General features: G+C 37.2%; 1 protein-coding gene across 1 annotated transcript in view; it reads right to left on the bottom strand.

Moving 5' to 3' along the window:
• Positions 1 to 5,274: 5,274 nt before the first annotated feature.
• The window catches only part of Kcnh5 (potassium voltage-gated channel subfamily H member 5), a 270,939-nt gene continuing 255,853 nt past the window's right edge, over positions 5,275 to 20,360 (bottom strand). The window contains exon 11 of the mRNA XM_070032105.1: positions 5,275 to 17,973. Within this exon, the coding sequence (XP_069888206.1) occupies positions 17,026 to 17,973 (948 nt within the window). The 3' untranslated portion in view covers positions 5,275 to 17,025. The remainder of the gene's footprint in view (positions 17,974 to 20,360) is intronic.

Here is a 20,360-nt window from a genome sequence, read left to right as displayed (position 1 = left end):
GCACTGCTTTTTTACACAATTTTCATGTACTATTCAGAGTAATAAGGTCAGCACTGTATATTTATATAGCCCATGTGAGTGAGGGTTTTCTTTCTAAGGTTATATTTCCCTCAGTGTGGAGTGTGAGGTGTGTGTGTGTATGTGTGTGTGTGTGTATTTATAATTGACAACGAAGTAAAATTACTGTTTTTTTAGATCTGAACAAACTTTGAAGCTGTCTAATTTCCTCTGTATAACAATGAGTAAAACTTGGAACTTAGCTAGTTGCTGGATGTCAATGTAGGCTATTAATATTTATGGCTCATTCTCAGTAAGCTGTGGAAAAATAAATGGAAAGTAGAAGGACTCTCTAGCTTTGGTTTGTCTATTGTATCTGTCAAAGTGCTTTCACCGCTATTATCTCATTTGCTCTGTCCCCAAGCTACTTTAGCCTACAGAAGAATAAAGTGTTCTCTAGCAGAGCAATGGAAGAGTGAGCCACAGGCAGCTCCATCAACACACAACTTTCCTGTTTGCTGCTGATGTACTCCTCCTTTTCCTATATCCACTCCAAACAGTGATAGTGATGATAGTTGGGCACTGTGCCTTTGTCCTCTTTTTTCTCCTTGGGGAAGCAGAGTCACAATCTCCAGCTTGACAGGTGGAGTCTTCTTCTCATTCTGCTGATAGAATGGAAAACTACAGGGAAGAGGAGAGTGCTAGCACGTGAATGCAGCAGCGGCAGAGAGAAAGAGAGAGAGAGCAGGGTGCTAGGTAGGCTCCATTCCCTCCTTTCTCAAGCTATTAATATTTGGGGGAAAGCTGTTGAGCATGAAGTGCATAAAAACATAATGCATGAGAGCTAAATTCTCCCCATCTAAAATCCAGGTGGTGTTTCTAGTATTCCTGACAATCAGTGAAGCGTTAGTCCAATGAGTGTCAGCATGAAAAAAAGTTGACAATATTCTGCTGTTAGTCTTCAGACAGACTATTCACAGTTACGAAAGACAACTTTAAGGGCCACACTTTGAGTGCAACTGCATTTGATCACATGGCAACCCCAAATAGTCATATCATTTTCTGATGGGTCAAAAGGCTCCAGGTGACAAGATGCTAACACTTCTCCACCTGTGGTGTATTGAACACCATTTATTAACTGCAAACATTGGCACACCATTTCATGGGAATAGTCCTAGAGAAGTTTAAGAACCAAGGGAATAGTTGTCTTCCACTGACAATTATCCTGTCATCACACACACACACACACACACACTTAATAACTTAAATAATTAAGTTAACTTAAATAATGAAGTTAACGTACTAGAAAACAGTAGATCCAATGAAGTAGAAAGCTGAGCGTTATCACTCCCATGGAGTCACAGGAGACAGAAAAATCATGATTCCAGTCCTGCTCATCACTCAGCACCCTACGATGGTCAGCACCCAGATAATCCATTTTGGTGTTCTTGAACTCTGACGCAACTATGAAGTCTAAGCCAAACACTACACACTGATTCTTATGCCAAAAGTCTTAGACAGAAGCATCCTAAGTATCAGAAGCTAAATTTCCACCTTAATATTAAAAACAGCATGCTTAATATCAAAAACGAGAGAGCTGTCATGTTCTTAATTTAGGAAAACTGAGATAACGGGCATGCAGCTTTACATAAATGGCATAGATGGACACAAGACAATCTTTTCAGCAAAACTCAGAGATGAAACTAGTAACACTTGCAGTGGCAATAGCTGAGGTGTGTGTGTGTGTGTGTGTGTGTGTGTGTGTGTGTACGCACGCGCCCATGTGTGTATGAGTGTGTCTTATGCTTTAGAAACCACCCCCACAGCATGTAAGATAGTGGTAAAGACATTGCCTGGGAAGTGAACTCAGTTGCATCCCAACTCCTCCAAAGACTATGCCTTAACTAACATTGGAGAATGACTTACCTTCTCTAAGTTGTGTTTTCTTCTTTTCTCAAGGCAGATGTGGCACTGATTCCTCTCCAAGGTCTCTTCCAGCTGCAAACCGTCAGGGTGAGAAGTTAGGCACATCTTTTAATCAAATGAAAGCACATTGCAATGATTTGCTTTCATTAAACAAAATGGCACCTGACTAGATGGGGCAAACATGGGTGTTTTTAGCATCTTAAAAAGCAAAGCCCTCTTTGAGGTTAGGAATAGAAGAATATTATGGCCTTAAAACTGAGGTGGGGGAGGTTAAAACAAGTTCTGTTAATTACTCCTCCAAGAGAAAACGCCCCATGCAACAGAAACTTCTGTCTCAGCTGCTCTTGATGGCAATTAACCTTGTTCCATCCACAAGCTATAATGTTGAAAGTTGGTGTTTTTCTTAACTAGGTTGTTACTAGAGAAATCAAGACGTCAACTTAAGTGTGTGTGTGAGTGTGTGTGTGTGTGTGTGTGTGTGTGTGTGTGTGTAAGGAACAAAGGGACAAAAAGCAGAGGAAGTATTAATTTCTAATTGTTTGTGTACTAAGTATCCCCCACTCTGATGATCGTTTAGTTACATATAAAAATCAGTTTTTTTTCTTGTTTGACTAACAGCTGAATCTTTTTTAAAAATGTTTTTTATTGTGAAAATACTGTACAGAGGGGTTACAATTACATGAGCATGATAATGAGTACATTTCTTATCAAGCATTGTAGCCTCCTCCTTTGTTTCCTCTTCCCATCTCTTCCCAACCTCCCCCCACCCCCCTATCCTCCCCGCCCCCCCCACCAAAGTTGTTAAGTTCGTTTTCGACATAATGACTTGTACATTTCATTGTTGCAATGGGTCCACCTGTATCCCTATTTAGACGATTTGTTTTTCCCCTTCCCCTCCACAAATTATACCAACATCAAATATAGTGAAAGCACGGGTTATACTGTGGGGGAGGGACATACAAAGCAACAAAGAAATCATCTTATAAATGTGTTAGAAACAATCGCATGAAAGAAAAAAAACATTTAAATACATATCTTAGGGGTCATTTCCCTAACATCACCTTATCTGACCTTTTCTGCTTGACTCAGACATATACTAGATATTGCAAATAAGGGAAACCATGGGACCTATGTTTCTTTGGGCCTGGTTTACTTCACTTAATATAATTTTTTCCAAGCCTTTCCATTTCCTAACAAATGGGGCAATGTCATTCTTTCTGATGGAGGCATAGGATTCCATTTTGTATATATACCACATTTTCTTGATCCATTCATCTACTGAGGGGTAACAGCTGAATCTTGTTCTGCACATGCACCCAAATGCGTCTATAGCAAAGACAAACCTTTAGCTGTTTTCCTATCAATATGTAATTATGGAAAATGTCTAAATAGGTATGAATAATGGTTCTCCTAAAAAGCACTATTTAAACTTGCTCTTTTTTATTGTCAAGGTGATGTAGAGGGGTTACAGTTACATAGTAAGGTAATAAGTACATTTCTTGTCAAACTTGGTACCCCTTCTCTCAGTTTTCTCCCACTTCCCCCCACCATTGTTCTCTTAATTAGAAATAAAGTTGCTTTTACATTACAGTTTTCCTGTTATTGTTTATTTTAAAGATTTGTGGCAAAATAATGTATTCCTCTGTGTGTGTGTGTGTGTGTGTGTGTGTGTGTGTGTGTGTGTGTGTGTGTGTATGTATGTATGTGTGTGAGACAGTCTTGGGGCTTGAACTTAAGGCCTGAGCACTTCTCTAAGCTTTTGTGCACTACCACTTGAGCACCACTTCTGGCTTTTTGTGGTTAATTGGAGATAAGTATCTTACTGACTTTCCTGCTCAGTCTGGCCTTCAACTGTAATCCTCAGATCTCAGCTTCCTGAACACTATGATTATAGGCGTAAGCCACTGGCGCCCAGCTCATGTTGTCGTTTTGGATTTTTTTAATAAAAAAAAAAAACTAGTACACATCTGTTTCTTGCATACTAAGAAATGAACCTATAATATCAAGATATTTGTACAATTTTGGGCATACTGATAAGGTCCCATGGTTTCCCTTATTTGCAATAACTAGCATATGTCTGAGACAAGTAGAAATGGTCAGATAAGTTGATGTTAGGCGAAATGAACCCCAAGATAAAGACTCAAATGGCTTTTCTTTCTTGCTATTGTTTCTAACATATTTATAAGATGATTTCTTTGTTGCTTTGTATGTCCCCCCTACACAGTATAACTCCTGTTTTCACTGTATTTGATGTTGGTATAATTTGGGGAGAGGAAGGGAAAAAACAACTGTACAAGACATTATGTACAAGACAATTTTGGTGCAGTGGGGGGCGGGAGGGTGTCGGGGAGAGGAGATGGGAAGGGATGGTAAGGAGAAACAAAGGAGGAGGCAACAATGCTTGATAAGAAATGTTGTTATAATTTGTGGAGGGGAAGGGAAAAAACAAATCGTTTAAATAGGGATACAAGTGCACTCACTGCAACACTGAGACGTACAAGTTGTTATGTCGAAAATGAACTTTACAACTTTGGTGGGGGGGGAGGGTTGAGTGGAGGGTTGGGGGGCGGGGAGGATGGGATGGGAAGGGGAAACAAAGGAGGAGGCTACAATGCTTGATAAGAAAGGTACTCATTATCTTGCCCATGTAATTATAACCCCCTCTGTACAGTATTTTCACAATAAAAAATAAATGTACTCGTTATCTTGCTCATTTACTTGTAACTCCTCTGTACTGTATTTTCACAATTAAAACAAAAAGATTTTGAAAACACTATAATTCAGTTTAGGTGTAAGCATTATATATAATTTAGGAGGGTTTTCCCTTTCTTCTTTTCTTGTGTATATATATGTTGGTGTACACATGTGTATGCCAGGACTGGAGCTTGAACACAGCATTTCAAGCTTTAGCTTGGCTTTATATTTTTTGCTCAAGGTTGGCACTTTACCACTTGAACCACCCCTCCACTTTCAGCTTTTTGCTTGTTAGAGTTAAGAGTCTCATGGACTTTTCTGTCTGGGCTGCCAGTGAACTACAATCTTCAGATCTCAGCTTCACAGGTGGCTAGGATTTACAAGTGTGAGCCACCAGCACCCAACTAAGATATTTTCCAGTTCAAACAAATTGCTGGGGCTTCAAATTTTAATTTCTGATATAAAACATAATGACTTTTTGTTATTTATGGCAGTGTAAATTAGTATTACAAAGAATACTATGTTTAAAATAACATTGGCAAAGGCTAGTATGTCAAGATTGTTTCCAAAACTCATTATTTTGCTTTTGTGTTGTAGTAAGAAATTTAACCAAGTTCAAGACAACAATTTCTCAAAAAAGACCCAACTCAAACATGGTCCATAAAATGCACATTTTATTCTGTATCATGAAAAAATATCCACATTTAAATAAAGTGTGAAAAAAAACCCACAGTTAATCCTCCCTGATGAAATACAGTTTATTGTGCTGAAACCCAGAATTATTTTGGGCTAGAAACTTCCACCTGCCAATCCACTTTCTTGAAAAGCAAACTTGAAATAAAGAGATAATCACCTCAAACTTCCCAGCTGCAACTAAATTTTCATCACAAGTATTTCAGAATTAATCCTTAAGTCGCAAATTCAACATATGTTCATATATCCTCTCAACAATCAGGTGATAAGTCAACAGTACATAAAAAATTTCTATATTACATGTTTTGATATCTTGGTTTAAGATACAAAAGATAATCTGCTTAGCATGAATCAAATTTTGAAAATTGCAAACAAGTACTGCTGAGCATAATGCCATTAAAAGACCATGAGGTTTGTACATTAGTTCCTTGGTCAATACATGAATCATCTATTTCCAGTGAATTAACCCTTAAAAGGAAGAGGTATTTTTAATATCCCATCTTCCCACAAATAGGGTTGCAGTGGCAAACATGTTTAAGAATTTTTCAAAAGTATGTTTCCATAGTAACCTCAGTGTGATAGTCAGGAAACTACATTACAGTATACAAAACTATGTAATTAGTGTAAACAAAGTCACAAGAACATAGAATACAAAGAAATCTATTATTCCCAATATATCATAAATATGCATAATTTGTTTTATCTGAGTACAAAGCACTTCTAGAGGTCATTGCTCTTTCCATAAATCATAATGGATGCTTTAGGATAGATATTATTCTAAACTGGTTTCCAACTTCATCATTTGAGAAATCTGATTCAAATGTGAATTATGTTTTCCTCTTCTCTTCACTGTGCGTAGATTTAAGGTGATTGTTGGATATAAGGTGCCAAGATGGTCAATGATACAATGTGAGCAACCATTACACTTGCAACTTCTCTGATGAAGGATTATAGAATCACAGCATGAACACATTCCCCCAGTGGCTAAAAATCAGTTTTCATCAGGAATTTTTCTAAAAATAAACTATATGAAATAATCTTTTTTTTAATGAAAGCACATTTGGATTTTGTGTGAGTTAGCAATTCACAGCTGTGATAGAATAGACCAATATCAAAGATTCAGGTTTATCAAATATTCTGAGATGAAATTTAAAATAAAACCTAACGATTTTTGCATAGTTTGCTAGGTAGCAGTTCTTCCTGTTTTCTTCATCTTCACCCTAAGCAGAAATCTTCTAACCATCATACCTTAATTGGAAAAGCTGAATTGCAAATGAATACATGACCCTAACGGCTCTGGGATCAGCAATAATCTTTATGTTGTTTTTACCAAGTTCAATTTCCCTAACTCAGGGGAAAGCCTCACCAGGGAAAGGGATAGCTAGATTTGATGTTATCAAAGATGGTTTCACTGAGAATAATGATATATGACAATAAATTACACTTAAATCAGCTACGATGATTCTCAGCCTTGGTTATTAAGGAAGTGAGGTAGACAGTTCAGCTTTTACTTTTCTAATCATTTTACAGCTAGTGTTTCTCTATAAATGCCAGAATGGTCAGATCCTCCTGCCTTTAGCTAGTCACAATGCAAGCCAAACCAGCCATTTGCCTAAGGGACCAGGGTTTCTGTTTTCAGAACCAGAGATAATAAACTCTTTCATTGATAAGGAAGCACTCATTTATAAATATGGTCTCAACATTTGAGAAGCTTTCAAACTGCTTCCTAGTGTTTCATTACAGTCTTAACAACGCTCATGATGATGTATTCCCATAAACAAACCAAACCAAAGCTATTACAAAAGTATCTGCCACATCCCAAAACTGTTAGGAAGACACACCTTCTCTCTCTCTCTCCCTTTCTGGTTATAGTTCTGGCCAGATATTACAGTTTGGGACCAAATTCCTTAACCATTAAATAAAACACAGTGATAATGTAAAAAAAAGGAGGACAAGAGGATGAAAGTGAGCTAACTTAAAAAGCTTCCATTTGTATCCCAGTGTTTTCATAACTGCTTCAGTTATGAAAAAAAAGTGTGCTGTTCCTTTTCCTGGTTCCCTCAGAATGTAATTGGTGCTTACTACTTATCTCAAGATCTTTCCTTTAACATCTATCTCAAAGATACCCGCCCCCCCAAAACACCACACACACAAACACACACACACACATACCACATTTTAGAGACTTCTCTAAGTTAGAGAAAATGATGGTTTGTTTGTTTGTTTTGTCTTAGAGGTACTAGAGATTGAACTCAGGCCTTACACTTGCTAAGCAGGCTTTCTATGACTTGATTTTTGCCTCTAGCCCATGTTTGTGTTGTTTCATTTAGAAATAAGGTCTTACTTTATGCCCAGGCCTCCCTAGGATATGAGCCCCCTTCTTGTGCCTTCCCAATTAGAGGTAACAGGCACACACACACACTATGTATATATCAGAGATTTCCATGAACTTGTTTTTTTACCTGAGCTGGCTTCAACTGTGCTTCCCCCAATCTCTGCAAGTAGCTAGGAGTACAAGCTTGAGAGACCACACCTATTTTTATCCAATTTCTCTAACGCAAAGATCCATACAGCAAGCTCATTAAATTTGGAAGTAAGAACTAAAATTGCTATTCCAAACAGAGATGGTTCATTTGGATAATGCATCTAGTAGTAGTTTAGCCAAGAAACCAACATCAGTGTAATCAATAAAAAGATCTGAATAATCTATTTAAAACTCAAGTGAGTCAAAGAAAGAAGCAAAAATTTTAAAGTCTTTCTGGAGTCTCACCCAAGTCTCAATATTAAAAAATAAAAATAAATTATAAAAAAAAGTCTAGAACATCTCTTTATTATGGATTAACTCTTTAGGTTAAAATCCAACTGAAAAAGAAAATATTGATAAAAGTGGTATGTTAGACTCAGTTTTTGCTTCTAGCTATGTTTGGCAACTTATTTCTATTGCTGCTTTTGAACTGCTCAGGGAAACAGAAAATTCCTTTGTTGGAACAAGACACTGTTTACTTTAAGAATTACCTTTTCAACCTCTATCATTAAATCTGACCTATCACTAAAGAAACAAGCTTCTACATATACATTAAAGAAAATAATATTTTCAAACATTTAAAGTTAGAAAACCTTAAAAGTATACATGTCTCAAGTTTGAATGTATGGTTGAAGGAGATAGTCCTTCCAATGTCAGGTGCTTTCTCTATAAGGTCTGGCTGCCTGTGGTTGACTAGCACTTCATCAGCTATTCCTTAGCTACTGCCATCTTGGATAAATTCCTTAACCTAGCTCTTCCAGAAGAGTTGTAGGGAATAAATCTGATGATCTAACTAAAGCACTTAGCATGGCCATCACTCAACAAACATGGCTAAATTAGACTCGATTTTGCTTCTGAGTATAAATAAAGAAGCAGACTGATTTAATTGAGCCTTTTCACAGTCCTGGCCTCCATCTTTCTGTATCTCAGGCCAAATCCTCCATGATTCTGACCCTCATAAGGCATTCGAACACTTTACTCTCATTTAAAAAGACACAAGAAATCTTCACACACACACACACACACACACACACACACACACACACACACACACACACACACACACACACACACACACACACACCACAGTCCTGGCCTCCATCTTTCTGTTTCTCAGGCCAAATCCTCCATGATTCTGACCCTCATAAGGCATTCGAACACTTTACTCTCATTTAAAAAGACACAAGAAATCTTCACACACACACACACACACACACACACACACACACACACACACACACACACACACACCAAAACCTTGAAAGACCACAGACCAATATTCTTGACATTTACAAACCAAACCAAACCCAGTTTCTGTGCCTTTTCCCGACATGACTAAGAATTTTAATCAGAATCTAGAATCAACTATAAATTCTAGCACCATGTAAACAAGTGTATCTACGTACACGTTAACCTATTTCCTCTTGACATGCTCAAACTCCATCATGTAGTTTAATTAAATAAAATGTAAATGTAGGGAATAAACAATTTAGCTGCCTTCCTTATGTAGAAGGAGATATCTTGTGTGCATGTGTGCATGCTCCTGTGTTGTGAGAGAAGAATGTTAGCAATGTCACTGGGGGAGAACTCTGTGTTGTTTCAGTAGCCTTTGGGCATGGATGAGAGAGTCTCTACCTTCACCAGATGCCAGAGAAACAATTATTTCACAGAAAATCCATTGAAATGGAAGTCATTTAATATTAATTACCATGGGTACTGCTTAACAAATCTATTTATTAGATGTAATTAGGTATCACTATTCAATTAATGACTATTAGCCATTCTGTAAGATTCTACAAGGAATATAGTAAAAAAAAAAAAAAACAAAACAAAAAACCTACTTTCCCCACTTTATTCTTTGACATATCATTTAGTTTTCGTTCAAAATTGTTAAAATGATAGGCTACATTTCTTTTGTAATGCAAACAAAATCTGAATTCCCTAAATGTCTATTGTCATCGATTTGAAGGTAGAAATCGACCAGGATCAGGGAAGCATCCTTTAAGGCATGTAAAGAGCAGAGTATCAAGGCTGGAAAATAAAACCCTTGAAATTTAAGGAAAGCAATTAAGAAAGTATGTCCTAATGTAAGAAAAGGCTATTGATTTTTAAATGACAAACATCCTGATGAATTCGCATTTGCAGGAAAAGAATTAATAACAAAGTCACTGTTTTTAGCATCTAAGTTTCTACTTCTAGTAATATTTTAAATTTGAAAAGTTCAGTAAACTCCAGAACATTTAGGGACAATTAATAGCTACTTCAAGATGCTAAAAAGTTTGTGACAGATGCCCAAGAGAAGGAAGGCAAATGTGAATATTAAATTGTAGTTGATAAATTTTTGAAAATAAAGTTGGAGAAAAATATTTTATTCAAGATCTAAATCTCAAGGTCTTTGGAGTAGTCCCATGATAAGGTACTCTATAACTTGATGGTTAAAACTGCATTTTTAAATAATTTACTTATGAGAACTACCATCATCTCACATAAGAACTCTTTTTGCTTGGAAATTTTTTTAAAAAGATAATACTAATAAAGAATATAGATAATTTGAATTTATTTGTACCTCAAGTTCTGGGGTTGCATCACGTGTAATAATTTGTATTACTTAAATGTGTAGAAACTGAGACTTGGGAGATGCATATAAATTGGTTGTTTTGTATGGTGGTGAACCAGAGTGAGGGAAATGTGCTGAGATGTGGATATGGTGGTTTTACTTCTACTCCAATGCCTGTGGGCTTTTCTTTTTAAATCTTTTACTAGTAGCAGCTGCAAACTTTTCATTCTCATTAAGGCTGTATATTCTTCTACAGCATAATCTATAATATAAAACATTGCAGAAGAGCAAACTAGCAAATCTAACCTAAATTATTTCTAAAAATGTATATTGATGCATCCGAATTGATCTGATTGCATCTGAGAACATTGCCAAAGAGGGTACTTGAATCTATTGTCTATTTCTCCACCCACAAATACGAAAATCCTGATATGGAATCCCACAAGTCCATGTAGCTTATTTAAAATGAGAATCCTTGCTTATTATCTGATTGTGGAGCCCCATACACACTACTTTGGAGCTTACTTTCCTGAACCAAGATAAATATTTTCCATAATGTCAAATTGACCTTTATCAGCTGTGTGCCATCATCATGAGTTTGTATTAAACTAGCTACTAACAACATTTGGGGTATGAGAACAAAGTTTATATTCAGAGGAAGTTGGCTGACAATATTTTACACATGTATAGAAACAAGTTTGAGTTGCAATGCCATGTTCTGATCCATCCAAAATAATATAATAAATGCTATCAATCATGTAGCAGATAGAAGGATTGCAACAGAGAGTAAAAAAATGGAGGTTGGTGATGACTTATCCCTTTAACTCTATTCTATTAAAAGAAGGCATTTAAAACTAATATTTTTTTTCTGGTACTGGGGCTTGAACTCAGTGCCTGAACATTTTCCCTTAGCTTTTATGCTCAAGCCTGGCACTCAACCTCTTAAACAACAGCTCCAATTCCAGCTTTTTGGTGATTAATTAGAGATGAGTCTCATAAACTCTCCTGTCCAGGCTGGCTTTGCACCAGGATTCTCATGATACTCAGCTTTCTGAGTAGCTAGAATTACAGATATGTGCCATCCATGCCAAGCTATAATTAATATTTTTTTTTAATTTGGGCAATTATGTGCACTTTAAAACATGTTCAATTCTTAATGTGTTTATAAGTGTCCAATAATGTGTTACAATGTATCCAATAAGAGGTCTCAATACAAATAATTGTTCAAATGTATAAAAACTGTTCCTTTATTTCTATGTGCTCCTGATATTTTCTTTACCTACTAGTTAAACAAATGTAGTAATCATCCTTTGAGTGTGTCCGTTAGGGGCAGAGGCTATCTTTGTGGAAAGAACAAACATTAACAAAATGATCCTAGTTTCCAAAACCAAACATCTATATGCTATAGGTGACTTCTCAGAATGACCAATACTAATAACCACCTAATTTTCTAACTCAAAACATAGTCTCATTTGGACACAAAAACATGAGTGATTTTTCAGTAACATTCAAACAGTTTTTTTTAACCTACTTTTTTTCTTCTTTCTGTGTTTTTTGGGATTTTTTAAAAAAAATTGTGAAACATCACCATTAAGAATTTAATTTTTCCAGTCCTGGGGCTTTGAACTCGGCCTGGGTGCTATCCCTGAATCTCTTTGTGTTCACAGCTAGTGTTCTACCATTTGAGCAACAGTGCTACTTGGGCTTTTTCTGAGTAGTTTATTGGAGATAAGAATCTCATGTGAGCTGGAGCCGGTGGCTCATGCCTGTAATCCTATCTACTCAGGAGGTTGAGATCTGAGAACCACTGTCCAAAGCCAGACCCAGCAACAAAGTCCATGAGATTTTGATCTCCAATAAACTACCAGAAAACCAGAAGTAGCACTGTGGCTCAAGTGGTAGAGTGCTCACCTTGAGCTGAAGATCTGAGGGACAGCGCCCAGACCCAGAGTTCAAGCCGCAGGACCGACCAAAAAAAAAAAAAAAGAGTCTGATGGGGACTTTCTTGCCTAGGCTGGCTTCAAACCACACAATCTTCAGATCTCAGCCTCTTGAGAAGCTAAGATTACAGGTTTGAGCCACCAGCTAAGATTTTTTTTAAAGTATCTTTTTTGTCCACATGAATCCCCCTTTCTTAAGTCATGACTATATTTATACAAGACAAACTGTTCTAAACCTTAAACACTTAATAATTTATACACTTCCACCACCATTTCCAAACTGAAAGTTTCTGCTGAACATGATAATGAAGTGGAACAAAAAGTTACATGAAATTTACCTTTGTCTGTTTCTCTTCTTACCTTCAGAACACTTTTCATTCTCTTAGTGTTTGATTAGCAGTTCTAAATTCCCAGGAAACTTGCAAGTCTTGCATTCACCTGCAACTGACAATTCTTTAGCAACCTAAGCCTTTTATAAGCAACTCTAATAAAAAAATTCTTTGAAAACTTTGAATATTTAAATTGAGCCCATGTCATGGTTGATCTCATATAAAACAAAGAAAACATTTATCTTCATATGGTTTTCATGAAAGACAAATGTCTATCCATTGACCCAATGCTTTCTGAGATAAGAAAAGAGCAGCCGGCTCTTGGTTTGAGTATTCATCAGTTGGGATGCTGGAATTCTGAACACACTAGAAACACCTGATTTGCGTCAACCCTGCTGAATTGTGACAAAGTTACCACAAGGAATCCAAAACAGACCTCGATACTCATCTTATGATATTAAAAAAAATCATTTTCTCCCCATTTCCATCAACACCAAAAAAGAAATATCATATCCAATCAAAATATTAAAGGACAACATTAGCATTACAAATATTCCCATTTTAGTGTTGTCTGTGGATGATATATACATTCTAGACAATTTTTTATACCCATGTGAAATTTTCAAAAAAAAAAAAAAGGGAGAGACTCAAAAACACTTAAAGGGCATCATGCAAGACAGAAGAAGTCATGGGAAACAGGACAAATAGAGCAAGTATCAGCCACTGCACGCTTTAGGAGAGTGACTTTTCTGAACACTTACTTAAAATACAGGTTTTCCAAAAAAGAATTTGCCTATTTAAAATACAGTATCCAATGGACCAGATCTCACAAGTGAACAAAATCTTTTCAAATATGAGAAAATATAATTTGTATTTGGGCTCCAATTAGGTTAATTTTCAAAATAGTTGTCATAAATAATATTTCTATAAAAAGTACTGGGTACTTTGTGAGCAGATATTTATCCAGAAACAGTGCAAACCCAAATTCTCAAAAATCTCTGATTTCTGATCTATATCAAATATTTTTTTCCCTTAGTGTTTAGGACATTTATACTCTTAAACTCACTGTGAGATGGAATCCAGACCATAATAGTGCTTTTCTTTTTCCATTTGAACAATAAAATATGAATCTGTATTCAGCCACAATGCCTGAACCTTCTTAAGTATCATTCATGTCAAAGCAGGAATGTCTCTATCTTTTGTGCTTTATATGCTTTTAGTACTGGAGACTCTTCTAACTACTGGACCACCGTTAGTGCAACACTATCCTGATACAAACTGACAGAACTTGCTATTAGGATGCGTAGCTCTCATTTCCATTTTTATTTGACTTTTGCTATTATGTTACAACCACCTGTCCAGGATACAGCACCTGGTCTCAGTATCTATTACAGGAAAGTACAGAAGACATGTATGCTGATTTGGAAAAAGGTTGGGATTTTGAATACACATCCATTCACTCCTATTAGGTCATTGTTGAGAAGTATAGTAGGAAAAAAATTATTTTTATTTTGGATGCACCAAGAGCATCTGTACAGTGTTGGAGTAAAACATGCAGTCACCTAGTCCCTAGTGGAACTTCGACCATCTGTAGGTTGGGCGAGAAAACACAGGAAATGATTTGCATCATTATTGCACATTATTAAAGCAAGCATTCATCCTTCAGTCTGAGAAATTCTACTGTGAAGAACTGTAAAATCTGGGAACCTAAAAGACTACTCTATATACAATGTTTGCTGCATACGTGCATTCTTGCTGAAAACAACCGAGTTCACCAGTCCACATCAGGTCATGCACACAGAGCACAGAACACCCAGAAGAGAATGCTGTGATCACTGCACCACAAAGAAACAGCTGATATTTTGCCTCCTCTTTCTCAAAAGCCTGGACCATGTTGCTTTCCCAAATATATTACCATGTAGTTAGAGAGAGCCCCCATCATGGCAAATAGTTTAGGCCAATTAAGTAAACTTCTTAAGTTAATGACGGAGGAGCACAGCAAACATTTGTGCCCCTGGTATGTGAAGGTGTGGATTGCATTTCCCACCAGCCTATTTCACAGCATTCTCTTCTATCTCTACACCAACTGCTATTTTATTAAAGCACATGGCTACAGTTAAACTGACAATTTCTGTACTCATGTTGTTGTCGTTGTTTATACTCATTCACCTTTAAGAGCTGTAGTCAAATCTGATCTAAACAAATAAGAATAGAATCTGAGATTTTACAAATATCAGTGGTCAAGCAAAGCTACCATCCTCACTACAAAAGCAAAAACAAAGTCTTAATTTAAGGGGGATTCATAGTGACTTCATTTGTTTTGTACCTACGGTAGGTAGATAGCAAAGCGTGGCATGGCAAGGAGGCACGGTCCCCTGAAAATGTCCCTAATGGTCAACTAAACTCTTATGCCTTCAGAATAGAAAACAGAACCCAAGGCACAATGTATGTGTTCCAAGAGTCCCAAAATGGAGGCATATCTTGGAGGCATGCAAATAAACTCCAAGAGAAATTCTCATTGCCAACCTTTTTGTGTGTTATAGAAATGATCATTTCACACTTCTTCAGCCTGACTGTGGTAACTTGTGTTTCCATTCTGGTGGAATAGGCTAGAGATATTAAGAAGTTTGGAGCTTCTTTTTAACTAGAAAAGCTCAAAAAGGTGAATATAACTGACCAAAGCCTTTTCTGATTTTGACATTATCTTTTGTGTATTAGCGTGTATATGCTGTTCGTATAACAGTATTCAAATTACTGGCATATATTTTCAACTTGATGCAAACCTAGCACCTTCCTCCCAAAACTAAATGTTATATTGAAACATTTGAAATGTATGCATCGCTGGGCAACTTCATAAAATATACTTCAGTGAGGAAAAAAAGGAAATCTCCAGATATTTACAAATGAACATGTATTTTGTTCTCAATGTTAATCACTGAAGGGACTGATTATAGCTGTCACAACTGCTTGTGATTTCTTTTTTAGCTGAACATAGGCACTTTCTAAGAAGAGGATTTAATGATCCAGAAGACTATGAAATTCAGTCTTTACCCTCTTTTGTTAAGTGGATCTTCCTGAGCCACAGAAATCTATTGTATCAACTCAGTAGAAGTCCAGCAGTATGCAAAAATACTTTAAGAAACTCCTCGTCAGAAGAAAACCATAGAAAAAGCAGTTGTCTGAGCAGAGCAACTTAACATCCATCTCTCAGTTGTTGTTTTTTTTTTGTGAGTTACCACATTTCATGTGCTGCTGCTACAGACATTAAGAACCTTGTGTCAACAATTCTATACCTGTCTTTTCTTCTAAGTTACAGATGGATTAGTTACAAAAACATGTCTATCTGTTTATATTCTCTTTAAAAACATTGGTACCTTTAATAGCTAACACTTTTAGATGATTATATTTTTTATATGTTGCTTTGCTTAGAAACCTTTCGAATTCACCCTTGAACAAGTTTGGGAGATACAAATGTAGAACATTCATGACCTTTGGAAAAATGGGCACATTTAACATAAATTGTTAAAAGGCCCTGATACCCTGTGGTGCAGTATTCCTATTGTAATATACACTATATTAAGTAAGACTTGAGTATTTATGGTGTTGATAATGTCAGCTTACAAAGATGGTCTCCAAGATGGAGGGAGTACAGATGTCCTTACATAAGAGCTAATGATTACTACCTAAGTATAATGCTACAAAAGGAGAGGTATCGTTGAGTGGAGATGCAATTCATGCACAAAACCCAGAGCAATAAATTCTCAGTATCCCACACTGCTATATGATGTAGGCAACAAAATAGTCATTTAAGTGGAACAAACCTTGCCTGCAGGGGAAAATAACCTAACACTAAGCTACAGAAAAATATCCTATGGAAAGAGATCATAACAATGGTCCTAACACTTTAAAAAGTTGAACTCTTCCTTGGCATTGATCTATAATTTTAACTTAACAGAAGAGTGAAGAAATGGCAGGTCAATACTTAACATACTCAGCCTGAGATCAAATTGGTCATGGCAACATTGGCAGGTTGGACCCTGATTCTTCAAATATTACATTGCCTTAGTTAACAAAAATCATACTTTTTATTATCATAGAAGAGATTATAAATGTAAAGTGTGCATGCAGTCAACTGCATAATATACAAGCAATATCTATGTGTATTTTTTAAATAATTGTCTTCTTTGGCAGGCCAGAATCCAGCTGGACATGCAATATGTACATATCAAAATCCATATTGTGTTCATTATATTGAAAGCAAGTGAAAATATATATATGTATATACTACATATACACACATATGTATATAGATGTATATACTATTTTTAATATATTAACAAATATATATGTATATATATATATATATTAAAAGTGGATTTCATCTTTATCAGACTCAGGTGACTCAGGCCGTGAAACACTAAAAATATCCTGACATGGAATCTGGGGAGGTACTTGGAGTGGCATTTGGGATTTGGGAGACGAGGTCTGGGGTACACTTTTTTCGGACAGTATTTTTAAAATTTCTGCCACCTGCTTTTCTAGGGCAGTCATTCGGCAGCTGAGCAACTGGATGTCCTCCTTGAGTTCATGTTTCACTTCCTGCAGGGTGGTTTGTAACCCTTGTTCAGGGATTGGATAAAAGGGATGTTTGGCGTCTGCCTGAATGGGACTATGCTCCAGAGGACTCCGGGCCTCACCAGCCTTGTCCAACCGAAGGTCACTTTTTGTAATCCCACTGTCGCAAGAATCTGTTTTCCGTAGTGGGTTTTTGGTCACACTGTTCTCTGAGTCACTGCTCTTGGGGTCCTCTGACAATAGCCCCATGGACTCAGCTTTGGTGACGTTGTTCCAGTCTTCCTTCTTCTCCTCATGGGCTCCCATATTGTTCTTGAGTCGCAGCCAGCCTTTACCGTTTCCATTTTTCATTCTGATGGGGCTGTTGACTTTGAGACATTTGGGGTCGGCACCACCGTTGGGCTTGAGTTCCATGGCATCTCGGTTGTTCTGTTTGAGGGACTCACTGGTTTTCACATAGGCCAGCGATGTCTGGATGGGAGTAATCTGCGACACGGTCACCACACTGGTGCCAGTGATGGAGGCGCCATTCTGCAAGGAGCGGCTTTCTACCTGGAGCTGGTTCCTTTCCGGGTCACTCTGCGTGGAGCCCTGATTTCGAAGCTCCTTCTGCTGCTTGAACTTCTGGAAGAGCTTTCTGACGGGGTGGTCCACAGGGATGCTCAGAGTCACCTCATTCTTCTGCCTGAGGCGCTCTTCCTCCTCCTTCTTCACGTCGCTGATTTTCCGGAAGATGATCTGTGGGATGGGAAAGATGGACAAACTGTGATTCCAAAACCAGGTGGCCGTATCATCGCAGGACACTGCACTGCCCAGGCTTTGCAAAACGCCATCCGGCAGTGCAATATCCTTATAACCCAACAGAAACATGGACCGCTCGGCTCTACTCCCTTCTGTAGCTGATGGGAAAGGTGTTTTGGACCCTGAATAGAAAGTTCTTGGCTTCAACTTTGATCTTCCAAATTGGTTCCCATGGAAGAGAAAATATAATATTGATGTATGTGCATGTGTGCAGACATACAGACGGAAGGAAACATATTTTCCTATAATACATACCATTCTCATCCATATTCCCTTTTCCCATATAAAAATATGATTCAAAACTACTTTTAATGTTATCCTTTACTTAATGGAAAGACAGTACAAGATCTAGGCTACAAAAGTAAGGAAAAGTTCGAGTTTGCCAGTATGACTTTTCATGGGATCCCCGAAGAAACTAAGTTGGCTGAGTAAAAGTTACTGAAAGGCAAATGCCAGCTTAACCTCAAAGGCACACAAACCTCCACCACTCAAATATCCACATACAAGCTGGAATGAGGCCTATGAAGCACTTTCACGTCAGTTAAAGGTTGGACTTTTTAGGCCTCAGGATTCTTGGGATTTTTTAAATATGAAATCAAGTATACAGCTATGAGAGGTTAGAAGGATATCTTCGAATAAATAAGCGTGACTTCATTAAAAAAAATATTGGGTGATCCCATTGTGAGAAATTAAGGAACATTGGCTATCTGAGAAAGTAATGCCTATATTTTCAGTTAAAGGCTAATTTAGTAAGTATGGGATTCTTGCTCAGATGTCTTTTAAAGCAACTGTGGGTAAATGCTGAAAGGAAAATTCAAGTGGAGTTAATGCTAAGTAAAGCACTTTCAGAATCCATTCTATGACCTAAACAAAACTACTTATCTCCAAGACTCTCTCCAAGTCGATGATTAGAACAGAGATGTATGTAGAACACACAGCCTCCACCTATGCTAGATGCTCAAAATGTGTTGGCTCTCTTCTCTTAGATGTTCATAAAATACCATGGTACTACCTTCTGATAAATCAGCACCTCCCTGGAATTACATATAGTCACTGATTCCATAGCAGAAACCAGTAGTAAGGAGGGTCACAGTTAGAAAGAATGGAGAGGCAGTAATCCTTCGAGGTCAAACCAACTGCATCAGGCTTGATGCAAGAAATTCAGTCCACCAAGTGAGAATCATTACATTTTAAAATAAAGAGTCTCTAAGTTCAGTAGCTGTCTGTAAAGGCCAATATACATTTTCCACTCTAGTGGGACATGAAGTTGGTGCTGTTTTTTTTTTTTTTTCTTCTTAGCCAATGTAATACTAATCTCCAAGTCTGACATGGAAGCTCCAACAATTAATTAGAATTTTTTTTCAAAGGTTGACACACTTCTTATTTTTCCTACATAAATCGAGTAGAGTAAGAGTTAAGCTATTAACACTCTACAAGACTAGACAGACCAAACATGGAAAGACAGGAACTATTCTTCTGTCTCATCCTTTCCATTGTAAAAACATGTACTTTGGTTCTATGAACTAACATGAGAAGAATAATGTAAATGCCCATACTCCCGTTCCAACTGACCTCAGTGCTTTCCTTTTACACACACACACACACACACACACACACACACACACACACACACACACACACACACACACACACAGACATGTACACATACATGCACAAATTACTTGTCTTAAGAAAGACCACCTTGATGTAATGTGGTAACTAAGAATAGCCTAGATATTTGGAAGGAGCCAGGAACTGGGAATAAGGAATCTACTTAAATTTTCAGAGAAGGGAAGCAGGTTCTTGGCACATGGGAAGATCAGATAAAATGTAGGACATGTCCTAAGCAATATCTAGGACATACTACAAGAGCACTCATTATTTGTCTAATTAATACATATTTGTCTATCTAAAATTTAGCTGGAAGCACTTGATTTTTGTTGTCCTCATTTGGCCACTCTTGCCTAAAATGTGCACTCTCATGGGAAATTCATAGCTTAAAGAAACCACAGTGAAAGATTTGGTAGCCCTAATGACTGAGAATTTATAGACATCTGAGGCCAGACTTTTATTTTCTTGGATGTATATCCTGGAATAAATACCTTAAATTCAAGGTAATTAGTGATATTAGATTGTAATAAGTCTATGGAAAATGTCAAGAAGTCATATTTAGCTTTCTTAGATTAACAGCTGCCTGCCATTGTCCCCTAACCAAGAACAAAGGTGTTCAGAATGCTAACATTAAGCTGAGAACAAAGACTCCAGATATCACAACACCTCGTATAAAAGGAGTCCTGGCACAGGCTCAGACCCAGACGGCATCC

The sequence above is a fragment of the Dipodomys merriami genome, unplaced genomic scaffold, assembly GCF_024711535.1.
Source record: "Dipodomys merriami isolate MVZ:Mamm:240054 unplaced genomic scaffold, mDipMer1.0.p SCAF_1, whole genome shotgun sequence".
Taxonomy (NCBI): Eukaryota; Metazoa; Chordata; class Mammalia; order Rodentia; family Heteromyidae; genus Dipodomys; species Dipodomys merriami.
The sequence above is the reverse complement of the archived record's forward strand: the minus strand, read 5'-3'. Positions and strand labels throughout refer to the sequence as shown.